The 25,070-nt window shown below is 37.8% G+C and overlaps 5 protein-coding genes across 8 annotated transcripts; 1 reads left to right on the top strand and 4 right to left on the bottom strand.

The window, feature by feature from the left end:
• Positions 1–6: 6 nt before the first annotated feature.
• On the bottom strand, positions 7–7,816 carry LOC114515746 (G protein-coupled receptor kinase 5-like). 3 transcript variants are annotated; one of them, XM_028535035.1, is made up of 16 exons: positions 7,685–7,816; positions 7,361–7,444; positions 7,141–7,265; positions 6,884–6,967; positions 4,589–4,704; positions 4,416–4,508; positions 4,180–4,243; positions 3,786–3,926; positions 3,485–3,675; positions 3,167–3,294; positions 2,836–2,924; positions 2,584–2,703; positions 2,366–2,503; positions 2,144–2,281; positions 1,833–1,982; positions 7–1,558 (listed from the first exon to the last, which is right to left on the bottom strand). In XM_028535035.1, exons 1-16 carry the CDS (start codon positions 7,734–7,736, stop codon positions 1,517–1,519), a joined length of 1,755 nt encoding a protein of 584 aa, XP_028390836.1. In that variant the 5' UTR covers positions 7,737–7,816; the 3' UTR covers positions 7–1,516. The 3 variants fall into 3 exon arrangements, with proteins under 3 accessions (XP_028390836.1, XP_028390835.1, XP_028390837.1); XM_028535034.1 differs by having other exon boundaries at positions 7–1,554; XM_028535036.1 differs by having other exon boundaries at positions 1,540–1,630.
• Positions 7,817–9,715: 1,899 nt separating this feature from the next.
• LOC114516134 (vegetative incompatibility protein HET-E-1-like) lies at positions 9,716–12,441 on the bottom strand. Its single transcript, XM_028535516.1, has 9 exons — positions 12,285–12,441; positions 12,058–12,193; positions 11,551–11,668; positions 11,248–11,378; positions 11,092–11,174; positions 10,907–11,012; positions 10,600–10,725; positions 10,167–10,325; positions 9,716–10,039 (listed from the first exon to the last, which is right to left on the bottom strand). The coding sequence occupies exons 1-9, from the start codon at positions 12,356–12,358 to the stop codon at positions 9,920–9,922; spliced, it is 1,053 nt and encodes a 350-aa protein (XP_028391317.1). The 5' UTR covers positions 12,359–12,441; the 3' UTR covers positions 9,716–9,919.
• A 57-nt stretch (positions 12,442–12,498) lies between these two features.
• LOC114516133 (probable ATP-dependent RNA helicase DDX41) lies at positions 12,499–16,879 on the bottom strand. The gene is made up of 22 exons (XM_028535515.1): positions 16,721–16,879; positions 16,548–16,634; positions 16,386–16,478; positions 16,226–16,301; positions 16,068–16,142; positions 15,889–15,949; positions 15,628–15,745; positions 15,452–15,543; positions 15,146–15,239; positions 14,999–15,058; positions 14,862–14,925; positions 14,712–14,784; positions 14,494–14,574; positions 14,331–14,412; positions 14,163–14,244; positions 14,038–14,087; positions 13,890–13,961; positions 13,690–13,786; positions 13,386–13,535; positions 13,160–13,231; positions 12,953–13,063; positions 12,499–12,881 (listed from the first exon to the last, which is right to left on the bottom strand). Exons 1-22 carry the CDS (start codon positions 16,781–16,783, stop codon positions 12,745–12,747), a joined length of 1,890 nt encoding a protein of 629 aa, XP_028391316.1. The 5' UTR covers positions 16,784–16,879; the 3' UTR covers positions 12,499–12,744.
• A 1,343-nt stretch (positions 16,880–18,222) lies between these two features.
• LOC114516084 lies at positions 18,223–19,257 on the top strand. Its single transcript, XM_028535452.1, has one exon. It carries the CDS (start codon positions 18,322–18,324, stop codon positions 19,237–19,239), a length of 918 nt encoding a protein of 305 aa, XP_028391253.1. The 5' UTR covers positions 18,223–18,321; the 3' UTR covers positions 19,240–19,257.
• A 3,271-nt stretch (positions 19,258–22,528) lies between these two features.
• Positions 22,529–24,858, bottom strand: LOC114516329. 2 transcript variants are annotated; one of them, XM_028535768.1, is made up of 2 exons: positions 24,737–24,858; positions 22,529–24,228 (listed from the first exon to the last, which is right to left on the bottom strand). In XM_028535768.1, exon 2 carries the CDS (start codon positions 24,188–24,190, stop codon positions 22,718–22,720), a length of 1,473 nt encoding a protein of 490 aa, XP_028391569.1. In that variant the 5' UTR covers positions 24,191–24,228; positions 24,737–24,858; the 3' UTR covers positions 22,529–22,717. The 2 variants fall into 2 exon arrangements, with proteins under 2 accessions (XP_028391569.1, XP_028391570.1); XM_028535769.1 differs by lacking the exon at positions 24,737–24,858 and adding an exon at positions 24,642–24,729.
• Positions 24,859–25,070: the final 212 nt, after the last annotated feature.

The raw sequence follows: 25,070 nt of genomic DNA, 5'->3' as shown, positions 1-25,070 counted from the left end.
TTTCAATAATAAAACGCTCACCAGATATATTCTAAAATGCTTCAAAATTGTTCTTTATACCTGTACAATAATCAAATACCAACTATGGACCAGCCAGAAAATAATATTCACTTTGAAATGTTGCTCAACCGACATGAAACTATGGTGAGAAATAAGCGTTGGTCAGGTGTCGACTAAGTGGTGTTGACTAGGTTGTAAGTGCATTTTCAAACTAGACATTCATTTTCACCTTGCGTTTCATGAGGATTGAGCATTTTCAAAAAGTGTCTGTAGATTTTTTAATACGTCTCATATGCCAAAACCCCTTTCAGATCATATAATGCATGTCTAGAATCATCTTTAGCCTTGAAAGAACCCCGTATTTCCGTAATCATGCAACTAAAATTTTATATCTGATTATGAATGAGAAACCTGCATTGAAAATTGGTATAAATTCAAATTAGCTGTACATAAAGTGGAAGCAAAGAAAACGAAACTTCAACTATCGCAAAATCTTGCATGTGATCTTGATTAATTTTTAAATCATGCAAAATAATCATTTGTTAATTTAGGACGTATCGGAATCCAATTTATGGGAGAAATTAACATCTGAAGATCTGAAAGGAGCCAATGCAAGACAAATATCTTTTGAGGCCTGTTCGAAGACCAACCCACACTGATGTGAATTAAAACGAAGTTAGCGGATTAATTCACAGCAAACCAAAAAGGGCAATTTGCAGTACCAAGATGACGGGGAATCTAGTTTCCAGGTCCTTTCCCCCGACCTAATTATTACTCTCACTATATTATGAAGTCCTGGTAACTAGATTCCCAGCCACAAAACGCGACATTTTCTGCGGTCTCAACTAGTCTCTCGCCGTCGCACTGCACATATTTGTCGCCCATGCAGCGTGCCAAAACGAGATTGAAGAACGATAAAATTTGCCTTTCAATATACAAAAGAGTGCCTACTGTATGCAAGTGCAACCATCGTCAACACAATCTCTTCCTGAATTGCGTCGATTGCATTATCAATAATTGGTAGCTAATGGCCCATTCAAAACGTATATTGTCCCGGCCACGCTACTTTTCTTTTAAAAGAGATTTTAGTTAGTCTACACATGACATACGCTCAGTAATAATGGAAGACGTAGGTTACCATGCATCGACTAAAAAATCTCATCCAACAGCCGTCGAGGGGCGATAAAAACGGTTAGCAGTCGCCTGTATTACCGTTGCAACGAGGCATACAGACGGTTTTTCTATAACTAAAATGATTTAAGTAGAACGGGAGGCGTAAAAATGAGATGTTTTCACTAGAATATGTTCTTTTTCTATTATTTACGAGACGTCTACCGGACCAGCCTTGAATAATTTGCAAATATTTGTTACCAGTTTTCGTGGCCTTCGTGTGTGGTCAACTCTGCTGTGGCTAATCAACATATTCTCCGCTCGGAGTTGAAAATATTTCCACCGCACGAAGTTACGCGCTGTTTGTACATAGAAATTTCACGGTGGCGAAGGGGTGGGTTGAATTTCAGCTGACGCTTGTGGTGGTGGTTGTCTCGTTCGGCTCTGTCTAGAACAAAATCAACCAGCTTACACAAGGTCTGGAACTGGCTGCATAAAATTCTTATCTGCATTTCGGGTGCTTGAATCGAAACGTAAAACACACCATCGTTACAGGCCAATTCTCTATCACTAACTATACCTCTTACCAACCAGCTTTATGGGTTTCATTCCAGCCGAAGGACCTAAAGTAGTTGATTTTTCCTCAAAACGTCCCTAGTTCGAAGTGTGTTGACCGGCCTGGGGTCTTTCACACAAAACACCAAATAGCGTTTGCTACTTACCGTTTTACTGCTAGATTCCCTACCACATAGGCTGCTTAGACATCCGGGGTTTTTCTCAGGTTCCGGGGGGTGATCTCCAATTAGATCTGGAGACCTCGTTCCATTGAAACCAAATTTGTTTAGCTCTTTATAACACTCCATCTCGATCATCTTGAGAAAGAAAACAAGGTGTTTACCTCGTGGAATTCACTTCAAAATTCACTCCAGTCTTTATATTTCTGACGTGATTTAACGACGCGTATAGAGTGGCTGCCCCTCCTTTTAGCGTGGAGGTGAGGTGGGGGAGGGGTGGGTGAAGGACATGTACCTACCTCTGTTTGCCATGGAATAGCGACAGAACCCGTGGCGAATTTATGATAAAAACCCTCGTCATTGTCATCGAGTCTGACACCTTTGACTGACGAGAACTGTTCGATATCCAGAACATCTTTACAGTAGACTGCACGAGGCTGGAATAGAAAACATTCTGGGTTACATTTGACGCTATGTCAGTCATGATGCTGTAGTTTGCGTCCGTCGTCGTTTAAACTTACGTCAGGACAAAATGGCGGCTTAATAAGACCAGCTTCTAATTGCGCCCAATTGATGCTCCTAAAAAATTGATGTCTTCTTAACTCGTCCCAGCCCCCATCGCGACAACCCAGTCTCGTCTTAGGGTCTTTAGAAAGTAACTAGAGAGAAATATGGAAGAATGTTTAAAATTAATTCACAAAAAATTTCAGCTCCAAAGAGCCTTCACAGAGAGCAGTACCTGTGAACAAATATGTCGTGCATGACTGCTAAATTTATCTGAATATTCTTCAGTGTCCTCCTTTACTCTTCTTTCCACTTCGTCACGTTTCACTTTCTCTCGTCGCGCTCGAAACGGGGACTGGAAATAGTTTGGAAGCATGTCAGCGGATATGCAAAGCGCAGGCGCAGAGTGTCCTCCAGCCGAATGACTCGACAATCCAGCGATTTAGAGACAAGTGTATATAAGGGAAGCAGAGGGAAACAGACTTACTTTCCCCTGAATCATCTCGTATATTAGACAGCCGAGACCCCACCAGTCCGGGGAGAATGTGTAACGTTCGTTTTGAATAACCTCAGGTGCTAAAAAACAAATATCCGTTCTGAATATAAAATAAAAACCGTCTTCTCCTCTTGAGAAAGGAACAATCTCGTGTCGTGCAAATTCGTTGGTCGAAACTGGCCGACGAAATTAATCGCGTCATAACAGGATGGCTTATCTCCCTAATCCGTCTCCACAAGTTCCAAAGCCATTTTTGTTTGTTAATTCAAGTGTTTTTATCAGAAACCAGGAGACTAGTTTATAACAAAGCGTCTAATCTTACCCATGTATCCTACTGTCCCTACTCGTCCACGTACGTTTTCCCCCTCGGGTATCTCAATTGCCAAACCTAAATCTGAAATCCTCACATGTCCATCATCATCTAGCAATATATTCTCTGGTTTCATGTCCCTGCAATACCATGAAACAACATCAGCATATCAGCCATGCCTTGAAGGCTTAAATTAGTTATTTAAACTATTTATTTAAGCAGTTAAAAATGCAAACATTTCGCCAGCAAACGTTTTCTTCTGCAAGTGGGAATCCAGCCTCAATCTTGAGAAAAAACAGCGTGCAAATAATCGTCGAGAATTTCTCTCACCTATAAACTATTCTTTTTGAATGCAACGCAATGATCCCACTGGCTACTTCAGCGGCGTAGAAATACGCCCTGTCTTCCTCAAAGCCAGGATTGCCCATGTTATGAACGTGAAATTTCAAATCACCGCCATTCATTAGTGTTAAAACCATACAAAGAGCATCTTTTGTTTCGTATGCATATGCTAAACTAACCTGAAAGAAACGGACGATGTTTAAGACTTAAGTGTACTGTCAACAGTATACTTCAACCTTTAAACCCATGTTTATAGCCAACAACAGCACACAGGACCTTAGCCACTTACCACAAATTTACAATCTACTTTCTCGAGTAATTGTTTTTCATTCAACGCCATTGCTTCACCCTTCCGTCGTTTAATCCTCTTTTTCTCCAGCTTCTTCATTGCATACATTTTCCCGCTAATTTTGCTTTGACATGCACACACCTGTAGGTTATCAAAACATTAAAGAAGTTTATATGCTTTCCCTGAAGGAAGTGTCAAAATGATATAAGGAAGACTTAGGAAGTGACTGTTTTCCTCATAGGATTCTATCATGGTTGCCAAATAATTAATCTTCTGTGGAGGCATACGATGAGTGTTCCAGATGCACTAAGAACAGTGCTATAGATCAGAGCAGATCACTGAGCAGTGCAACAGTTCAGCAATGATCATTGTTCTGCTCTGCTAAGTTACCTACCTCACCGAAACCACCTTTTCCAAGCACTCGATAATGTCTAAATAACTTCTTTGTAACAGGTTGTCTAAAGCAAAAAAGTGCTTAACTCACAACCTGACAATATGCAAATTCTAACATACTATCCATTTGCAGTTCAGTATTTCATTGCAGACAATTTACACTAAGCAAAATTGCTCTGTTGTTACCACTGACAAATTACTTCGACCCAGTTACCAAATACATGCTAACATATTTACCTTTCTAAATATTTCCACTGGAGAAATCGTTCAAAATACATGCTCTTTTTAAATTCATCAAATGGTTCACCACCAAAGTAAGTTTCAATTGAACTAAACAAAACAGAACTCACATCAACCAATACAACAATGAAATCAGTTATTGATTTCTTTTTTTAAACATCCTACTTTACCTTTTAAATGAGCTAATGAAATGTTCAGATGGAAGTACATCACTGGTGACATTAAAGAGTTGATTAAATTCTACTATAGTATTGTCTTCAATAATGCCATCCAAGTAGCTGATGTCCTTTAAACAAAATATGTCAATAAATAAACATTAAAAGCTTTTAAAATGAAGATAAACATCTTTAATTTGTATTGCCATTAAATTGTAGGATTACGAGTTAAGTTGTTTGGGAATTGGCACAGAAGAAAACCAGTTTTAACATTTCTTCCAACTTCTGTTTAATTTGGCAGTAAAGTGCATTAGGAATTGGGCTAGACAGTCTAGTTACTTTTAATAATCAGTTTTGACATATCAACAAATAATATCCACTTGACCCCAGTGCATTACATCCTGCCTGAAATAATAACACTCCCTTGGAGAAGAATTCATGCTGTCTAACTGTCTCAAAAAGGGTGGATGGATCTTTTTTTTGGAGTCCATCCAAAACTTGAACATATTAAACTTTTATTTCCCTGGAAACCAAGAGATTTATGCAGAGGGTGTGCCAAAATTTTCTGGAATGGTACATCAGCAAATTGAACTGGATTACTTCTTAAGGTCAAGCAATTTGCACTTATACAATTTAAATATAGTATAAAATAATCCTATCTGGCAATATCATTGTTTCAAGACAATGCTTTCTCTGATCTATGAAAATTTTTTTTACCAACTTCTCAATACTGATCTCCATTAACAGAAGCTGGAATATTTATATAGAATTCCCCAAAATTCTGCAAATGTTTTTTAAGGATCTTTTGGATATTTATCTCATTTTAAATTTTCAGTGAAGATTACTCATTGACAGAAAAAGCTCATAACTGTTTTAAAAAATTCGAGTCCTCATTAAAAGATCAACTTAATAAAAACAGCTTTGAATAAATTATTCAAACATTCTTGTTATTTTTTAATCAGAAAAGCTGAAGTGAAAAAATAGACTTGAAGAGGCAAACCAAATTAATTAATCATTTTTCAAACTGTACATATGTTTTATGAAACAAGATATATTTAGGGTAGTGCAAAGTTCACTTTTTTAAAAGCTGAGATATTATAGAGAGGCATTTATTTTTGTGAAGGAAGACATTATGTTATAAATGATAATGCAAAACTGTAAGACCACAGGTGGGCCTTTTGAAATCAGATGCCAATTGGTATATATAAGATCTGCAGAGATGTGGAACATCTGGAAACTCTAATATTGATAAAATGAAGAGTTAATGTCATTCTCTTCCAATCCTCTCATAGACATTAGGAATTTCACTTGAAGCTATTACTTCACAGCTACAAACTGTGTCAGATTGTAACAAATAGCCCGAATATGATTTCTACAGAATAAATTATAGTTTTGTATTATGCCACAAAGAAGTAGGTGGCTCGACTATTGAGCATAAACTATGGACGCCGGAAGTTTTATCTTTAGAAGAAGACTGGAAGTTAAACGAGGCGAACGTTTCGTTTCAAAACCTTTGCGGAAATAGTTAAAGTTTTGTATTAAAAAAATGAGAAGAAACTCAATCAACAGCTAAAAGAAAAATTAATTTACGACAAAATTCATAACGCTGCACGAGAATCCATTAAAGACGTGCCACAACGTTTGTTTATAAAACTCGAGGACGGTTCTATCCCTTAGCACCCAATATTTGACTAAGATTTTTACCCTCGAAATGTTCGTATTTCCTTCGTTTTCGTCAGGAAGAAGAAGGGATATAAATACAAAGCGCAGACTAATTTCACCACATCACAATAAGACACAAATGCAATGAACAAGGCGACACGACTGTGTAATATAATTTAATGTGGTAAAGCGACGATTGTCAAATGTCAAAATGAAATACTTACAAAGGATTAGCGAATACATTAGAGATCCCGCGATAAATGGAGAAATCAAAGGAATATTTTTGGCCGAAAATGTGTTCGAAAGAACTCGAAGTTTAATTTAGGATTCTAATTTGATATTATGTCGGGTTTGTCGGCTGAGGTCGAGCGATTTAACTTATTAAGGGCGAATATTTCGAGATGTTTGAATCCTCGATTCTTTATGTTTTGACCGGCCGGCCACATGGCTTTACCCTATTTCGAGTTGCGATTTAGGAATGCTTTTAGTGTTGTCTGGATTAAAATGTAACCAAAAACAAACAATATGCACTACAGAGTGCAGATCTACAAAGGTGATAGGCATTGGAAGCCAAATTGCTCTTGAATGTTCGAGTAATTTGCAAGCAAAATGGCCATGCAAGGCAACAAGTCAAAATGGTCTACTCACTCCGTTCTCCGGATTCAAAAAGTCTCGAGTGAGTTTGATAGCGAGATCTTTAAGCTGGCTTTCTTCCGCCGTTTCATAGTCGATCTGCGTGTATAAAAAAAACACAGGATTATGTGTCAATGGAAAAGTTGAGATTCCGAAAATTTCAAAGACACGTCGATAAGAAATAGATCGGTTTGTTCAACAATCATACACGGCATAAACATAAGGAGACGTCAACGTAGGTTGAGGGGTTAAACTACGATTGAGAGACTTACTATAGCGCGTAGAAAATTATCCAAACGCGATAATTTGGAGTCTGCAAAGCATTTCGAAGCGCAGAATTCACAAAACAGATCCCTTCCTATCGGTTCCCGGTATATTTGGTGGTAGCTGAGGTCGACTAAAATGAGATTTTTCAAAAGTAATTTAATCACCCGTCCAACAGATTGCCATTAACATACAGTACGATGTGACTTGAGCATATAAACGACGTACGTTCGTGTTTCAGATCTAGACACAGCGAAATGTGAGGAAATTGCAAGAAGGAACGCCACTTTTTGCTTCTGCCTTTGGCTTTGCCTGCAAGTAAAACCACAAGATTATAGCACGTCTGTGTTAAGATAAGCAGAAATCTTAATGTACGTTGTACGTCCAGCATGCTATGTGTGTGTGTACATATTTCTCTACAATATATAAACCGGTCTTGCACTGCCGCTTTCGCAGTCGGTAATAAAACGCAAGGCCACTGCGATCCAGCGATCAAATGTCAACATTATTTACGATCAAAATGATATATAGAGCTATCATATGATGGCTTACTTTCCCTCGCTTTGATGTAGACTGTATTCGCGACAATGTTTTCCAATTCCATGAAGGAAAGTCGATTTGGAGCAAGAGGCTCCTCACGACAGCAAAACCCACCTTCCTAAAGATGGCCGCCTACTCCAATAACATAGCAAATTTCTCGATTCTGATTGGCTCGCAGCCAAACATCATCATTGTATTACAATTACAAATAGTCACTGCCTGTTGCTTGTATAAAATCGGAAGGCCGATATAAAATTTTATAGCTCGTCTTTCGGTGGCCTTAGGAAGATTGCGAGCATTTTCTACTCATCAATTGGACAAAATATGTCACTCAGTTGACTGACGCAACCCACATTTTTTTATTAGAACTTTGTAAAGTTCCTACGTGATCAAAAAGATGTAATATTTCTTTGAACGGAACACAACTCTAGACTGATGAAAATTTGATGAAAAATCGCAGACTGTAAAAACGCATTATTTTTTTATACAATATATACATATATATCTAGATAGATATATGTTGTTAATAATTATTTCGTAAATACTACCTGCACTCAGACAGGGTAACGCTTGAATTAGCGTCAATCAAATTCATTTCAGCATTCAAAAAGCAAATTTCATGAATATATGCGCCAAAGATATAAATATATTGAAACTTTTAAAACGATGTTAAAGTGGTTTCTCAATGGTGTTCTGCAAATCCCGTCGCTGATCTTCACTCCTAAATTCCGGTGCATATCTGGATCGAGAAAATGAGTTGGGGTGAGGTATAAAACCCCGCCTGACATTCTAATGCCGACAGAGCCTTTGTTGATGTACCTTTCAGTAAGTAGATACTGATTTGCATGCCAAGCACAAACAAGAAAGATATTTCGTATAATCAAAACCAGGTTATAAAAATTATAACACTGAACGTCTAGTCCACTTTCGAAGCCATAGAGGGAAGCGTCTTTTCGTTTGAACTATTAAAATATAAGTTTTCATGCGAGGATTTGCGGCGAAGCTAAGAAAACAGGCTACCTCGATTTCTTCCATCTTAACCGGAGGAATGCAAGGAAGGTGAAAATAAAACGTTCAGTTTTAGTAGATCTAAATTTCCGCATGACAAAATTTGTCGAGACAAGGAAAAACATTGTCAATATGCATTTAATATAGATAGTTAGACATTCAAAATGTGGCTTAGCAACTGTTAAGTAAACTTTAGCTACGAATTGACAAATATAACATCTATATATGATATATTCAAATATACATTCTCAAAACAATTATATTCTCAGATCAATTTTTCGAGTACTCTTCAGAATTTATTAGAAGCGGGTTGATTTGACAGAGTTTCCCCAAGGCTACGTGCGGCAGACAAAATTAATATAAATAATTGAATGTGTTTGCTATAGTGGCGTTACAATTGCACGGTTATCAGATTAAAATTACCTATGTCTGTAAGGGACAAATGAACAAGATCTAGAATAAAAGATCGTGCAAAAGTGCCGCTGTAGCCAATTTGGACGGCTTCTTTCGAAATTCAATTTGACAGCTGCATTATGCCATTTACACATGAAACAAATTGACACGCTTTTCTCTGATTGAAAGACATTATGTATACATCGTATGTAATTAATGCAATTTGCAATTCCATAGCTTGTGGAAAAGGGATGCAGATCATTTGAAGCGAAAAACCGAGACGTCTTGAATCTTCGCAGATATTGGCGTATAGACCGCCAATGAATAGGCGTTACTGGAAATCCATCTGGAAATTCTGGAAATCTTGTTCCCAGTGTATTTCGTACACGCGGTCTGGTGTAACGGGCAATTTCTTGGAAAGACCTGAATACATCCTCGTTCCCAAAGCATTGCGTATTAAATTAACAAGTATCTGGGGACGTGAATAGGCGTTATAACAGGTTCAAAAATCTATTTTTCCTCGAAATGAGACCGTCAAAGAAAAATTAAAGGGCATCTACAAGACCTATTAGGATAAATGAGATCGTCAAAGGAAACTAAGCGGATTGACAGGACATATTGGGATAAACGTGACCTAAAGTCTGGTATAACTGGGTATAACCGAAGTATGTACTTTAAACCAAAAAACGTCGTCAATTCCAAAGAATGATATAATAAACAAGAATATTTAAAAGCTATACATTATAATATATTATTTTAAAACAGCTGAAAGCAAATATTTCTTACACGGCGATTGAAGCAGCTGGTTAACGGCTGAGCAAAAACAAACAGCGTGATAGTTGATGGTCAGAGAATACTGGCCAGTCGTATATGGTTGCCAGTGCTACCCATGGCCAGTAAATGACCATTATCTGTAGAATCCAAAGCTTGGATGGTTCGGCCATCGTTGTCCAAACAACCGGCGACCTATAAATTTAAAAACTGATCGTAAAAAGTTTTCTTTCAAAAGTTTCTGTAAAAGAAAGGGAAACGATCCTTGACACTCATTTCTTAATTCAATCCTATCAACTTAAAGTTTTATATTACAACAAACCTCATGTGTATGGCGATATAAAAGCTTCAAATCTTTCGTTCCACTTCCTCCAGCGGCGAGCAAGTCACTACTTAAAAACCGAGCACAATAGAGAAATGCGCCTTTCTCTGAGGGAAACGGTACGGTTTCAACCAGATTACCACTTTTAAAATCCCAGATCTATATGTAATAAGAAATTGAACAGTGATTAAGAAAACCTTCGATCCGGTCCTTCCCCATTTCCCCCTCCTCCCTGCACCTTTATCCTACCATCTCCTTCCCTATCTTCCTAAACCGCTAAACGTCCACCTCACCTCCCCGCACCTCCATCAATATTCATCTCCCTAAATCCCCACCTTCCTGCACCCCATCTCCCTCCTCCCCCTCCCAAAATCGTGGTAGTTAGTCCACGCCAGTTAACTCAAACCACCACTCTCATCACACACACACATACCTGCAAGGCATCATCAGCGACCCATGATCCAGTGAGAATATTATCCACGCACATATCCAACGCATCCCCACAGATATAGGGGCCCCAAATCGTTCTCACAGAATGTGCTGTTCGAATATCCCACACCTAGGAAAGAAACACTTTCCTCATGATCACAATTGCAAGACACAAACTGCAAGACGCTATCTGTGCTTGCTTGATCACAATTGCAAGACGCTATCTGTGCTTGCTCTCTAAACGCCTACAAGACCACCGTTCAAATCTTCACGCAAATACATCGGGAAACTCGCGTTTTTAATTACCATACCTTGATGCATTTATCCCAGCCACCTGTGATGAACACATTATCATCAAAAGGATGGAACTTCAGAGCAAAGACTTTTCGTCCATGGCCAAATTCTGTGAGCTCAGAACTGATCGTGATATAGAAAACAACTCTGGATCAATATTTTTTTCATTTTTTAGGATTGCTGAACTCCAAGTCATACTCACGTATCTTCGTCTAAAATTCCAGTCCCAGGAAAATCCTTTATAACATCCAACTGATCACTGTCATAAATTCGCACAGTTCTGTCCTGTTTTTAAACAATCAAAAATCTCATCTACTCAATGTACTTACTATATAGACTTAGATAGAAAGAACTCTACCTTCCCAGCTGTTGCAAAAATCTTCCCATCATGAGAGAAGTCCAAGGTCTCAATTTCATTTCCTTTTTCAAATATTTTTCGTTTTTGTGTCCAGTCAGTTAAATCCCAGACTGTTATATCACCTTGTGAATCTAGTGATTAGATTTAGGTACATTGTAAAATTTAGATCAAAACCCTATGTTTATTCCAGACCTGCCGCAAATGGAGGATCCCTTTTAAGCATTAACAAAGAATGAAAAATGATAGTTTCCATTTCATTGGGAAGATTAGAACTACAACAGGTCAGCTTATGTGGGCTTGTACCTGTTGTTATGAGAAGATTGGAGTTGAATGGGTAAAACTTAGCACCAGTAACTGGAAGACCAAAATTCGATCCATGACGCAATGGTCGTCGTTTTTTCCCTTGTTTCACAGAATACACCTGAATGCAAAAATGGTTGTTAACCATTGGCAAAGGTAGATCTATGCACGACTTGGAATATGCATTGTTTAATGTTTGCAGTCTGATGGTGGTGTTTCAGCTGATGGTACCTGTTAATGATATAGTGGATGTTTATTCTGGGTTAATATGTGGTAAACCTTGGAGTTAATGCAGTTAGATTTGCATGTGAAGGTCAGTGAATGTACACTTATGGTTCTTGCTAGGTCAACCTGGTTTATAGGAAGTGTCAAATCTAGATAACTAAGATAAGCATATACTCTGTGTAAATTAATAGATGATCAAATAGATGCTACTTTAGACAGAAAATTTCCACCGATATGATTAAAACTCATACTGAGTACTTTGTTTACTATATTTTTTCACAGTACCTGTATAGCACTATTTCCACAGCCCACAGCAAAAAACTCGCCATCTGAGGAGAAATTGATGCAAAATACGCCACCGATATCACCAAAATCAATGTCCTGAACGCTTGAAATTTTACTTAATCCTGACGAACTATCGCTAAATATTTAAAATTACCAAAAATGTTTGTTTACAAGGATATTTTGAATATTGATATTTTCAATTACTCAAGTTTATAAATTCTGCAAACCTTTCCTCCAGGCGAGAGTCAATATCTCTGCCAATTTGAATAGCATTTTCTAAACGACGTCTTCCGGCAGACATTCCAACAACCGATTTAAAGATTTTCCATTAAAATTTTGCATAAAAATGGCATAACTTTTAAAAAACAAGCAAAAGTCGCGCCATATTTTTAATTTTTTATAGTCATTAGTCAATACGAGATAGGGCTATACGGGATTTTACATATCGGCACAGCTTCTCCATCGGGTCCTTTTCCCGGGTCTTAAAAAACTACCCTTTTTTAAGCAAATTCTGAAGTTAAATTATAAATACTTTTACTTTTCTCTTCTCAAAGGTAAACTATTCATAAAATTTACAAAGACGGACCATGAAGACTCAGTTTTTCAGGCAGTGCAGCCGCGCCAATGGCAGGCAGCCGGGCCAGTGACGTCACGTTCCCAGTACGAAGCATTCTTGTACCTAGAGCCCTACCAGTCTGCAGCCCCTGGTGCCAAGTAATCCTTTCGACCGATATTCCCAGTCTCTTTGATCTGTTTTGCTTCAAGTTTAGGACAATCCGTGATACGATGACCCAGTCCACCACAATACGCGCAACCGCGCTCGTCTAAACGACCAGAATATTAGAAGTTAGGGCAAATACACATTGGATTTCGATCAGGAATTTTTAAAGCTCACCTCCGACGTTTAACAACTCTTCATTTTCTGGTTCCAACGCGGCCAAAAATGGTGGGATCTTTTGCTTAGCCTCGGCCAATAAGTGTTTCATGTCCAATAACACAGATTCATCTAACCAAAACGAGGTGAAGAATATGTTACCATCCAAACTGTCAGTCAAACACCCAACAACAACCTTCTGGCACAAATGACAATACATTTACTTACCACAAGACTTATTAATAAAAGTTGTTGCAGTTCCTGTTTTCCCGCTACGACCAGTTCGACCAATTCTATGGACTATACAAACACACGATTAAGTTGTAATCTACCCTCTCGTTTGTCGCAAAATATTCAATGCATTGCATGGGAACTCTTGTATTGAGCAGAACTCGTCCTGTTTTGATGCATCCAGTTTATTTGAACTGCAAGAAAAGACAGATTCTTCTCTTACCGTAGTTCTCAATGTCATCTGGCATATCATAGTTGATCACATGAGCAATGTTAGGAAAGTCAAGTCCCTTGGAAGCGACGTCTGTTGCAACGAGGACATCCTTCCGTCCTTCCCGAAACGCTGACACAGCTCTCTCTCGTTCTTCTTGATCTGAAGGTAAAATATTAAAATCTTTACCCCAGTTCAAAACTGCGTCGCACGGACGGACCACTTTAAGCATTTGCGAACGATTGTCACCAAATCATCTTTTGTCAGCAGGAGACATAATGACTGAGGTTGGAAACTAACCCGAAATCTATCCTACCTTTATCACCATGAATTGCAACTGCTTCTACGCCTTTTAACAACAAGTACTCGTGTATATCATCAACGTCAGACTTCTTAGAGGCAAAAACCAGCACCTGAGTATACGATATGAGTAACGTCAGTTGCAAATCCCAAACCTTGGCTACATGATGACAATCACAATAATTCGAGTTTCTTTCTAACGAAAGGTTTACTCACTGGAGGAGAAGTCTTGTTTAGACATTCCAATAAATAAACCACCTTTGCTTCCTGCTTTACGTATTCAACTTCCTACGAAAACAAAACAAAAAAGATCTTTTTAGTGATATTATTGTATCATATATTATAGATAGATCTAGAGTAGTACCTGTATGACATCGAGACTGGCCGCTCCCGCGCGACCGACGTTGATGGTGACTAAAAATACATGAGAAAAAAATGATATATCTATATCTCACGTGGAGAGATATGTTGCTCACATAAAATACTAACTTGGTTTGACAAGGGCACTTTTTGCAAAGTTCTGGATCTTTTTAGGCATAGTTGCACTGAATAACAGAGTTTGTCTTTGACACTGAAAGAAGAAGTGTTGAATGAGAAGTCTGTGGATGTATTTCAAAAATTAAAAGTAAATCAACGAGAGTGACCGCATTGCCATACCTTGAAATACGAAAATATTGTTCTTACATCCTCTTCAAAACCCATGTCAATCATTCGATCAGCCTCGTCAAGACACAAATACCTGTAAAAAAGTTAAAATATATGAATATGATATTCATAACACCATAAAACATGTTTTATTTCGACCAATATAGTGAAATACCTGCAAATATCTAAATCAACAATCTTTTTATCAAGAAGATCCATAAGACGACCAGGTGTAGCGACGATAATATGAACGCCTCTAGAAACGCCAAAATATTTTAAAATAAAGGTACATGTTGAACTAAATAATTTCAAAAGATCTAATCTCTCAAAGACTCAACTCTCGGCGGAAATGGGAATGATTATACGACAGCCTGGATTACGTTATTTGTCTACCTTCTAATTTTTTCACTCTGATCTTTCATCGATGATCCGCCAATACAAAGCACAGTTCGGACCGAGGGGAAACCTGGAATATTTTTAAACCACATTTTTGTTTCATAAAGCACAATACACAATTTTAACAAAATACAAAGAGGTTATTACCATCAGCTTCGAGAGCTCGCGTGAAATTCTGGATAACATCACAAGTTTGCTTTGCTAACTCTCGCTGTCAAAAAGGAGGAAAAAACTAGAATTAAGATTAAAACCCCACCAGGTCTACCCTAGATTTCCACACTCACTGAAGGCACCACAATAAGGCCATATGGTCCTTCATCTCGTCGGAATGGAAGAGCTTTCTCCTACAAGATGAAACAGATGTTTGAAGTTTTGTGGCTAAATCTCAAGTAGATTTCTTGAGATTGATTTTTAATGTGATTGATTCAAACCTGTTCCAAACTGAACATGACAATTGGCAATGTAAAAACCAGCGTCTTTCCGGATCCTGTGAAGGCTATCCCAATGATATCACGACCTGTTAAACTAAAATATCATTGCTGATTAGTTCATAACTTGTAAAAGATACCCCAAGAATTGAACAGGACATCACCGGGAATAAACAATGCAACACTGCTCAGGCAATACTGAGTTCAACGCATGGACTAGCTACTGTGTTTACTGTGGAAAACATATTAGACAATGAGAAAGTTTATTTATTTTTCAACCATGATAATGGCTATATCACATATCCTTACACAGCAGGTATGCCTTGTACTTGTATTGGTGTGGGATGATGGATCTTCATTCTTTTCAAGGCGTTGATGATTGCCCGAGGAAACTTCATTTCCTGCCAAAGATAAGTTTGGCCAATCAATTTACATTCTTACCACATGCACAACATGTTAGACGTACATCCAGCATTCTCTTTTACCTTGAAGTGCTTAATAGGTGGAGGAATATCTTCTCCTTCAACTAAAATGCACCATTTTTTGCGAATTCTATCAAATTTTGACTCGGGAATATTTTGAAAATATCTTGGAGGTCGCCACCTTAATAATACGGAATAATAACATTAAACATCTTATGAACTTCCCCCCCCCCATACCAGGTCAGGTTGGAGTACATCCCCACCAGGGTGGTAATGACAAATGATTGTGAATATCATTATCTACCCATTATTATCCACACATACCCAGTTTTTATGGGATCAGTGTACACAACTCCTTTTGCGATTTCACTGACCGCCATCAATGCTGAAATTCAAACAAACACAAATGTTGATGACCATATTTTCCATACATAGTATAAATGTTATTTTAAAAGACACTAGAAGCCATTCAAGAACACCTTAAACAACTAAACATAAAATACCTTTTTTCTCGGCAATGCTTTCCAAAATTTTCTGCTCTTCTTTCAACTGCTTTTCAATTTCTGTTTCCTTGACAGCTGATAGGAAAGATTAAATACTTTTCAAGATCTAATCCCATTGGATTTAATTCACATTTGAAGCATTACAAAGGCAAACTTACTTTCTGCTTTCTTTAGAAGTTCACTATGCTGGTCAAGAAGGCTGACGTTAGGAAGTGCTGCTGTCGCACTCTCCACCTGTGTCGTAATGACAAAAAAGTTTCAATTTTATTGATCGAAGCTTAATCAAGCATTGTGATCAAACATAATGAGAAATGTAACCTTTTCCTTGTTGGTGTTGTTTTCATCAGGATTCTCTTTGGTGTTGTTTCCACCCTTAGTCCTTTTACTCAGGAGTTTTGCATGTCGTTCTTGCTGTAAATCGATGGCTTAAGTTCAGAATGCAACATTTTTAACCTGAAAACACCAATCTCTCATATGTACCTCTTGCTTCCTCCTGTCTCTCAAAGGCACATACGGAGTGTAATCCTCTTCATCAGATGAATCTGCGTCATGTTGTCGTTGAGCTCGCTGTGGAGAGGGATATTTAATACATGAACAAAGCCAACATTCAAAAGAATTAAGAATGTTCTGTGGATTTAAATGGAGTCACTTACCTTGGCATAACTGGGTTCACTGGAGTCACCCTCTAGCCTCCTCTTTCTCTCGGTTGGCTCCATCCTAATACTTAAAAATCCCAGGAATTCACTGCATATTTACAAGAAAATCCAGGTTAAAATCTAGAAGTTTCCAAAATTCTTTACTCCTCTCTTCACGTCCATTTTGTTTTTCGCAGGTTTGCGGGAAAGCTCAATTTAATTTTGCACAGAATGAACCCTAAAATCGGGAAAATTTTCAATATGGCGGACGACGAAGGCGTAGTTTTTGACAATTCACCGTTGTATAGACATTTATCCGAAGTTGGTTTTACAGATTTTCACGTAGAAACGTTGAATAACAGCGATGAACTATATGAATCCATCGTCAATAGGAGCGTGAGACCAGAGGATTGCGGAAATTTTAGTATCAGAAATTTAAAGGAGCGAGTTAACTACATTATAGATTGGGCTAAAAGATTTGTTTTAGGCATTTTATTGCCCTCTTTTGTATCAAAAAAGATCTCATGCTACAGCTACAGCTCTTGCGTAGCCATAATAAAATCATCGGGCTTGTTAACAGACGATCATTTGGAACTTTTGTACAGATTTGAGCAATGTACAGAGAACGCAATTGATTCCAAGACCAAGGACGATGAAGTCAGTGTTGTGTTTTCTGACCGTAAAACTGATGTGAACAAATTGCCAGAAGCGAAAAACTCTTTTTTGCTAGACATTGTCGAAAGCAAGTTTATTGCGGGAGCTATAATGCTGGCTGCTTTAATTTTGGGTAGCTTTTCCAACGCCAATTCGTCGAATTTTTTTTCATTCTTTTTCGTCTCGGTTCTTTTAATTTGGGGAGTTCTAAAATTGTATTCTCTACAAGTGAAGAAAAAGATTAACATCCTTAAGAAGAATATGGTATTAATTCTGCAGTACACCAAGTTTACAGCAGGATTTCTAATGCTAATACGAAAATCAATCTTGTTTATTCAGGAGAAGGAACTTATAAGTCGCGGGCATATTATTGCTAATCCTACAGCACCGGTGACCAGATTAGAATCCCAAATTAAGCAATGTATGGTATTAAGAAAATGCTTGTTTATTAAAATGAGCGACTACATTGATCTGCTTCGTAAGAAAATTACACTCCCTGATACGAAATTCAGTGCTGACTGTGGTAATTTAGGTTGGCTTTCCAAAGAGCTTAACAAGATTGTAAACGAGGGCATTATGCAGAGCGAGGAACATTTGCAGGATCACGACTACACGTTGATCAGATTGAAGAAAGTGTTTGCCACATTTGGCAGCAACCAATCCTCATTGTTGTTCTGTGCAGCAATAAATTTGATGCTCGCGATAATCTGTTTACAACAGTCGGAACGAAATGACGAGTTGTTGGAGTTTAAATATTTTGATGATTTATTGAAACAAGGAGGGAAAAGTTGTTTGATAGTCTTGATCAATGTTATAAATTTCACAAATTGGATATCCCTGCTCGCATATTTGATGAAAACCATGGACATGTACCACCGTGTGATAAAACTGTCTACACGTCTTTCATTTTGTCTCTACGTAGCTTGACCTTACACCTCCAGCAGGCTTGCAAAACGTCTGTTGAAATGGAAGAAAGACTTGATAAGCTCGTTTCTGAATCGACTCAAGACCCTGCAAGCTCCGATCTGACTAAGGTAAACGAGCAGATATTAAACATTGGTCAAGAGATAGAGAAAATCAGCATGTGTTGGCACGAAAGTCAAAATAGACTTGAGGAAATTACTTTTAGCCCATCTGAGGAGAAGACAAATATCGTGGAAAAAAAAACAAGTGGGAGCTTGGTTGAACAAGAAGATGTGCATGCTCGGATATTCAACTTGATGGAAGAAGCAGAACCTGTTCCAGACCAGATGTTTGAAGGAGAAACAACGTCTGGTCGTGAAGATGAAAAACAGAATGAATCATTATTAGGAAGAGAAGAATTATTTAGAGAGGAAAAAATGAGAGAGGAAGGCAGACATCTTCTTAAGGAACTGAAGTCTGTTTTAGCAACGAAGGATGGGGAAAAAATGGTCGGAATTCCAAGGGTTTTATTGTTAAAGAAATTCGGCGCTGTTGAGGGTGAAGACAATGGAAGAGACACAGCTGATTTTGAAGAGATTGAAGAGAACGACGCTCGATATGGAGTCGATATGAAAAGTGGTAAGAATGAAAAAGAATCATGTGTTGACGGTTCAAGTGATGAAGAACAGGCTGGTACAGTTCCAGGAGAGGCAAATATTTCTCAGAACAATGAGCAATCATTTCCATGTAATGAAAATGGAGAGAATGAAATGACCGGAATCCAAGACGTCGTTTGTAAACCATCAAATGACCGTGGTGCAGAAGAACGGGCATTTATGGGGCCAATGAGTTATGGCGCTAATCCGTTTGCATCGATTGTAGCAACAGCAGCTGCAGCGAGGAACAGACAATTTGGTGTGACAGAACAGTGCTATGAAATCGAGGCTGAAACATTTAGTGACGACAGTGATACAGGTTGATACAAAAATTAAATTTATGTAAACAGTGAAGAAACCTTATCAAAGTTTAATACAAGTAACAATATTAAAATCAATATTCAAACATCCAACGTTTATTTTTTTCTTCCAAACAACGGCCTTTGTTTGCCTTTGCCCTGCGTTTCATTTTCAAAATACACGCTACTCTGATTAGCCTTGCTTAGATCCTTGGGCCTCGGGGTTGTCCTTGGCTTTGATCTTTGTTGCGTTTGTATCTGTGACTCTATTCTTGTCTGCTGATTCTGTTGCTCAAAGTGTCTCTGTTTGTCTCTCTGTTCTCTCTGTTTTCGTAGCTGCTTTTGATAATATTTCTGGCGTAATTCATTGAGTTCCTGATCCATAGCATCATTTATTCCTTCCAAATTCAAGCTCTCCTCCTTGCAATTCTTCAACTCGGCCGTTAACCTTAAAAAAGCAACCTCAAATCTTTCACATAATTCTGGTTATTTCCGGTAAAGTTCTGTTGATCAATTCTAACCTTTTTAATTCTGGGTCATTCCTAAGTTTCGCTGAGAGCCTTTGTTTTTCCTGCCTCAGTCTTTCCGTCCTATCCTTTTCCGCTTCAATATCTTTATCATTTTCTAAATACAATATAAAATACAAAATTAGCCTGATGACTCACTCCTAGGCGGTGGTTGTGGGAGGAATAACATCATTCGTTTTAAAATAGTGGTGGTCATGATTTGGCTATAAGCTAAAGCCTAAAGGCTCAATATCGGAAGTAGACTTGAGCTATTTTCCTATAGCATCACGTCTTGATTTATCTATAGGAAGAAAAAAATATCTTGCCTTCACGTTTCGACTCCAATCTCTTGATTTCATTAAGCAACTTCTCTTTCTTATTTTCCAACACGTCAACTTCAGTTTTTGCTTTTTTGATCGAGGCGATTTCTAGTTAAATTATATTAGTTATAAATATAAACTTGGAATTATATCAATTATATTGTACTCTAAGATGGTGGCCAACAGCAAGCAGAGTCCACAAATAGCTTCTTATAAGTCTTGTATAATATTTACTAAGAGACCTGATTTTAGTTCGTCTGTGTCTTTCATTAATTCTTCAAGTTTTGTTTTTTTCGCTTCATCCCGCTTTCTCTTCCCATCTCCAGTCAAGTCATACATGCAAGAGAACTCCTCACATTCGGCAATAAATCTTTGCCTAAAAGAAGACGTTTTCTTGTAAAAAAACAGAACCGGGCGCCAAGGGGTAATTTCATAATTTTTTTTTACTTTTCGTGTATACAAAGTTTTCGTATTTTTTTTATGCCTGAAAAGGGCCACGAACTTCCTAACTTCCTCCTTTAACCTCATTCAGGAAGTCGAAAATTCCGAAAGCAAGAGCGGTATATGTTAAACAATAAAATTGATAGACACTTGAGTGTATGAGGTCCTCAATAACCAAATTGGCTTCAGCCACACTTTCTCGCGATGACGTCAAGCGCGTCCAATGTTACGCGAAGTTTGATTGGCCAACACTTCGTGTAACATCAGACTATCCGTGTTTGACGTCATTATGAGGAAAGTCTGTTAACTCTGTTTGCTTTCTCTCGATGAGAGGAAACATCCGCATATCTTGGCTTCCTAAACGGGTTTAAACAGTAAAAAAACAAGTAATTTTTCAAAATCAACTGATCAATAGCAGAAATGAATAATCCTAAAAATTATAAATCGCCTCTGCTACTTTGTATTATCACGAATGTGAAAACAAACGAGTTTCCTCAAAATTGGCGGAATATTTGTCATCTTGACATGAGAGAGGCTAATTGCATCCACTTCTATATTATTAGGGGAACTTGAGTCCGTGTTCCGTTGTATTTTAATACAATAGATAACAGGACGTGTACAATTCAAGGAATTCGCCTATATTTCTTTACATCAGTGGAGTCGTCTTCACAAAAGCTCTGTACCTTTCACAATGAATCACAGCCCGATGATTATCCTAAAATGCAAGAATATTTATTGTTGAATTACAAGGGTACTATTATCTAAATAGTCATACGGCTGCAAGTATAAATAAAAGCTATAAAGCACCAGTGTGTTTTGTAAATCCAGTTTCGTCTGTTCAAGATTATGTTTTTGTAATTTCATTATTTTTTCCTTTTCTTTTAACCATTTTGATTGCAATTCTTGTTCAGCTACTTTGTTATTTTGAATAGCAAGACTTCCTTGAAGCGATTTTAATTCGTCTCTTATTTCTGCAGTCTTTTTCTGAGTCTGGGCGATTTCCTCGTTCACTGCCAAAGAAAGGAATGACTGAAATAAGCCATTAAAGTCGGTCAAAAATTGGCCCAAATTCTGAGGGAATATATTTTTCCAACCAAGCCATTTTCGCCTACCTGCTTTGAACTTAGTATTCCTCTTCTTGACTTGCTCCTCAGATTGTAAAATTTGCGCATACAAGTCTTGTAGAATACTATTTGTTGCCATCAATTTTCATTGAAAAACAGGAGTTTTATATAATTTTCAATAATTCAATTTTACAAGATTACAAGAACATATATCAATTTCCAAGATGGCGGCAGGAATAAATGGCGGGAAAATATCATGTAAGTATAAAGTTCGTTTACTGTGGCGTTGATGTACTACTTCCCGTATTTTCGGATACTTATAGATGAAAACACTTGAATTTTCGACATTTAGGAGATAGCAATTTAATTTAAAGTTTTATACTATTATTCAAATCTTAAAAATTAAGTTTTAAACGGTTCCTAACTGCAAAATGTTGGACTCGCAGCTGGCCAAAACCGAGACCTAAATTATACTTTGGTATCAGTCAGTAGTTTATTTAGACTCTATTTGTGAAAACACTTATTCGGCTTTTTATTACTTCGGGCAAAAGACACTGTTTTGACTCGAGTTGCTATATTTGCTGTCGGGGTGTGTAGCCAAGGGGGCACAGCGTATTTGCCAAATAACAGGCTGACAAATTTGACAAACATACTGCATTCGTTGCCATTTTTGGAAAAATATGTCTGTTTAATGTTAAAACAACCTGCTCAGTCATGCTTCAATGCCAGGACCTATGTTGTGTCAATATTAGCTTGCTTGATAAACAACAGGGGCATATGAGTGGGGATATAACACCTCACTCACTTCTTTCAAAATGGTCAATTGATTTTCTCAACCTTTTAAACAATGAAAATCATAAGCAAAGATTTTGTTTGAATATATTGAAGCCTTAGCCCATAGAGGGAGGATTATGGAGCATTTGATATGGAGCATTTGATATGTCCACAAACAGACACAGAAGACATAATCACGAATAGAAGTTAATCATGTTATTTATTTAGTCAACATTAATTCATCATCCTTACAATATCAACCAAGACCAATACAAATACATATACATAATTATTTCATCTGATTCACTACCATTAATCAGTCTATGGTTGTTTATAGTTAATTTATAGTTCAGATTGTTTATCGTTGTTAAATGTAGTAAGGCTACTACTTGTCAGCATTATGACTTTCTATAAGTCATTCTCATCCTCTTAATCAAAATTCCGAAGGGTATTATACTATTATTATCTCGTATAACCCAGTATATGTCCGTGCTTTTGAAATAGGGATCAATTTCCTCCGTTGAGATCCCAGCTCTACCCATGGTCTGAAATGACCCAGGTTTAACATATACTTGTAAAGCAATCTTTGCTACCTTGAGTTCATTTGAGTCAGAGTCCTGATATTCTACAACAGGAGAGTCAAGGTCTGCACAAATGATTGATGGTGTGAGCTTCACAAAGATCTTTCCATCAGAGCCCAAAAAATCTGCTTTATTGCCCAAACCTTTCTCGAGAATACTCGGCAGCATTTCTTTAGACAATGAATAATATGCAACATTCCACGACGCCGGCTCAGCCATCCCCTTTGGTGTGTTCAAACAAAATCGACACCAACCCAGAGGTAACGAGTATGCCTGGGGTGGCGACCCAGTTTTACATAGAGGAGTGTCCAAATCCTTCAAGTGGCAACAGTTATCACAGTAACATGGGTTCATTAAGGTAGCTAAGTCAAAGTTTGCCACTGGTTGCTTAAGACTTGACAAATATTTTAGACATTCCAGTTGATAGCCACATGTAATGTGTTTTGCAAGTAGAGCATACAGTTCGTCAGATTTGCCTTGATCAACAGATAGTCTGCCTCGACGTTTGGTCTTTGACTCTGATCTATTTCTGGTTTCAACTGTACAGGTTCCGCAGTTGGTTTCAACATCTTTGACGCAATGTTTGTGAACATTTAAGCCACAGTCCTGACATTTCATTCCCTGATGCATTAGACCCCACATGAATGCGTGACAGATATCACACCATTTGGGATGCATATACTGATGAATACGAAAACTATGTGGCTTTGTGAACGATGGACGCTTTGTTTTTGTTGTTTTTTCCACTCCATTTCCGCTGATTCCACATCCGTTTATCTGACTTCCATACTGATGGATGACACGTAGCATGTTCAAGATATCGACCATCAGTTCGGTCAGTGAATTGTAGGTCTTCTCGTCAGACTCAGTGTGATATTTAGCTGTTTCTGCATCATAGAACAGCTTATAATGAAGTATATTGCCACCAGTACTGAAGGACAGTATGTGATCTCCTGGTGAACTATTGCTCTCTCGAACAAGATATCGCCCATTTCCCCCAGATAGCAACTCTGTGACTTCATCTCTTGTTAGAGTACCATGAAACAGCTCCCCAAAATGAGCAGGTCCATTAACATTGCTTTTCATGCACGCAATTCGAATTGGTTCCGGATTAGCGCTGTTCTGCAATGCTTTCAACATGTCACTTCTCCATGACTCATCTTTGCTCGGCGAAGATAGCTTTCGTCGTGGGCTGGTCGGACCAGAGACTGATTCTGCTCTAGGCTTGGATTCCATGAATGTATACTTCGACTTATGATACTCAGCAGGTTTTCTCATGAATTGCATCATTGCGACGAATTAATTCATCGGTGTTAAGATAACACAACCTGTTTGAACACAACAAGCAACATTATTAATCTTTAATAGCAGGAATATTACCCGATGATAATCGCAGTGAATCTACATACAAACTCATTCACCTTGTTTTGGAATGAACGAGCAACAAATTAGATTCATACTTATCGAAACTCGACATGGTATTAAACTGTCCCTAATCTAGCTAACATCTACCCGCTTTGAAATTAATATATATTTATTGCTTTCTTCGCATCAGAAATATTGAGAAAAGCAAAATTCCTAGACCTAGATCTCTTATGAAACCTAAATCATAATATTAGCTTCTTTTACAGACTACAGATATAAAATGTCAAATAAGATTACAAGACTTGTTAGAAGGCGCACGTCCATATTTTCTTAAAGCGACATCACATGTCCACTTAAGGCATTTTAATCTACTCACTTATTCTTGAATATTTATTGTCAAAGGTTTTCTGCCGCTAACAACGTTCTTCTATTAGTTACGTTCGCTTCGATGTGTTGTGAAATAAGACTTACCACATTGCTTCGACGAATGGCTTTATAACTTCTGCGAAGAGCCTATTTGAAGATATGACGATATTGACTTCCTGCCAAATTAATCTTCCTGTTTTTCGAATAAATTTTACTGTGGTTTGACTTCGTGCCGCGCGTGGAATTCCAAGTAATATTACGCGCCTCTTTATCCAATCAACGCCCAGTTTCAAAAGGCGGAGCATACGATAGTATTGTCACAAATATTGTCTGGCAAATTGATAATAAATATCAGTCAGAGAGACAGTCAGAGAAGCTTCAGCAGTCGCATGGTTTATCCCCGCTTTTGCGTAAATTATTGCAAAGACTCACGCGATAA

The sequence above is a fragment of the Dendronephthya gigantea genome, unplaced genomic scaffold, assembly GCF_004324835.1.
Source record: "Dendronephthya gigantea isolate DGI-Jeju-01 unplaced genomic scaffold, DenGig_1.0 000005F, whole genome shotgun sequence".
In the NCBI taxonomy this organism is placed as follows: domain Eukaryota; kingdom Metazoa; phylum Cnidaria; class Anthozoa; order Malacalcyonacea; family Nephtheidae; genus Dendronephthya; species Dendronephthya gigantea.
The sequence above is the reverse complement of the archived record's forward strand: the minus strand, read 5'-3'. Positions and strand labels throughout refer to the sequence as shown.

Coding starts and splice junctions, on each gene's coding strand:
- LOC114516134 (XM_028535516.1), bottom strand. CDS start 12,358: ATGTCTGCCGGAAGACGTCGTTTAGAAAATGCTATTCAAATTGGCAGA. Junction 11,175..11,247: donor TTTTTGCAACAGCTGGGAAG/GTAGAGTTCTTT, acceptor GTTTAAAAACAG/GACAGAACTGTGCGAATTTA. Junction 10,040..10,166: donor TATATCGCCATACACATGAG/GTTTGTTGTAAT, acceptor TTAAATTTATAG/GTCGCCGGTTGTTTGGACAA.
- LOC114516133 (XM_028535515.1), bottom strand. CDS start 16,783: ATGGAGCCAACCGAGAGAAAGAGGAGGCTAGAGGGTGACTCCAGTGAA. Junction 14,413..14,493: donor GTTGATTTAGATATTTGCAG/GTATTTCACTAT, acceptor ACTTTTTTACAG/GTATTTGTGTCTTGACGAGG. Junction 14,088..14,162: donor AAGTGCCCTTGTCAAACCAA/GTTAGTATTTTA, acceptor ATGTATTTTTAG/TCACCATCAACGTCGGTCGC.
- LOC114516084 (XM_028535452.1), top strand. CDS start 18,322: ATGGAAGAAAGACTTGATAAGCTCGTTTCTGAATCGACTCAAGACCCT.
- LOC114515746 (XM_028535034.1), bottom strand. CDS start 7,736: ATGGAATTGGAAAACATTGTCGCGAATACAGTCTACATCAAAGCGAGG. Junction 3,676..3,785: donor AAGTAGATTGTAAATTTGTG/GTAAGTGGCTAA, acceptor CGTTTCTTTCAG/GTTAGTTTAGCATATGCATA. Junction 3,295..3,484: donor TCAAAAAGAATAGTTTATAG/GTGAGAGAAATT, acceptor ATGGTATTGCAG/GGACATGAAACCAGAGAATA.
- LOC114516329 (XM_028535768.1), bottom strand. CDS start 24,190: ATGATGCAATTCATGAGAAAACCTGCTGAGTATCATAAGTCGAAGTAT.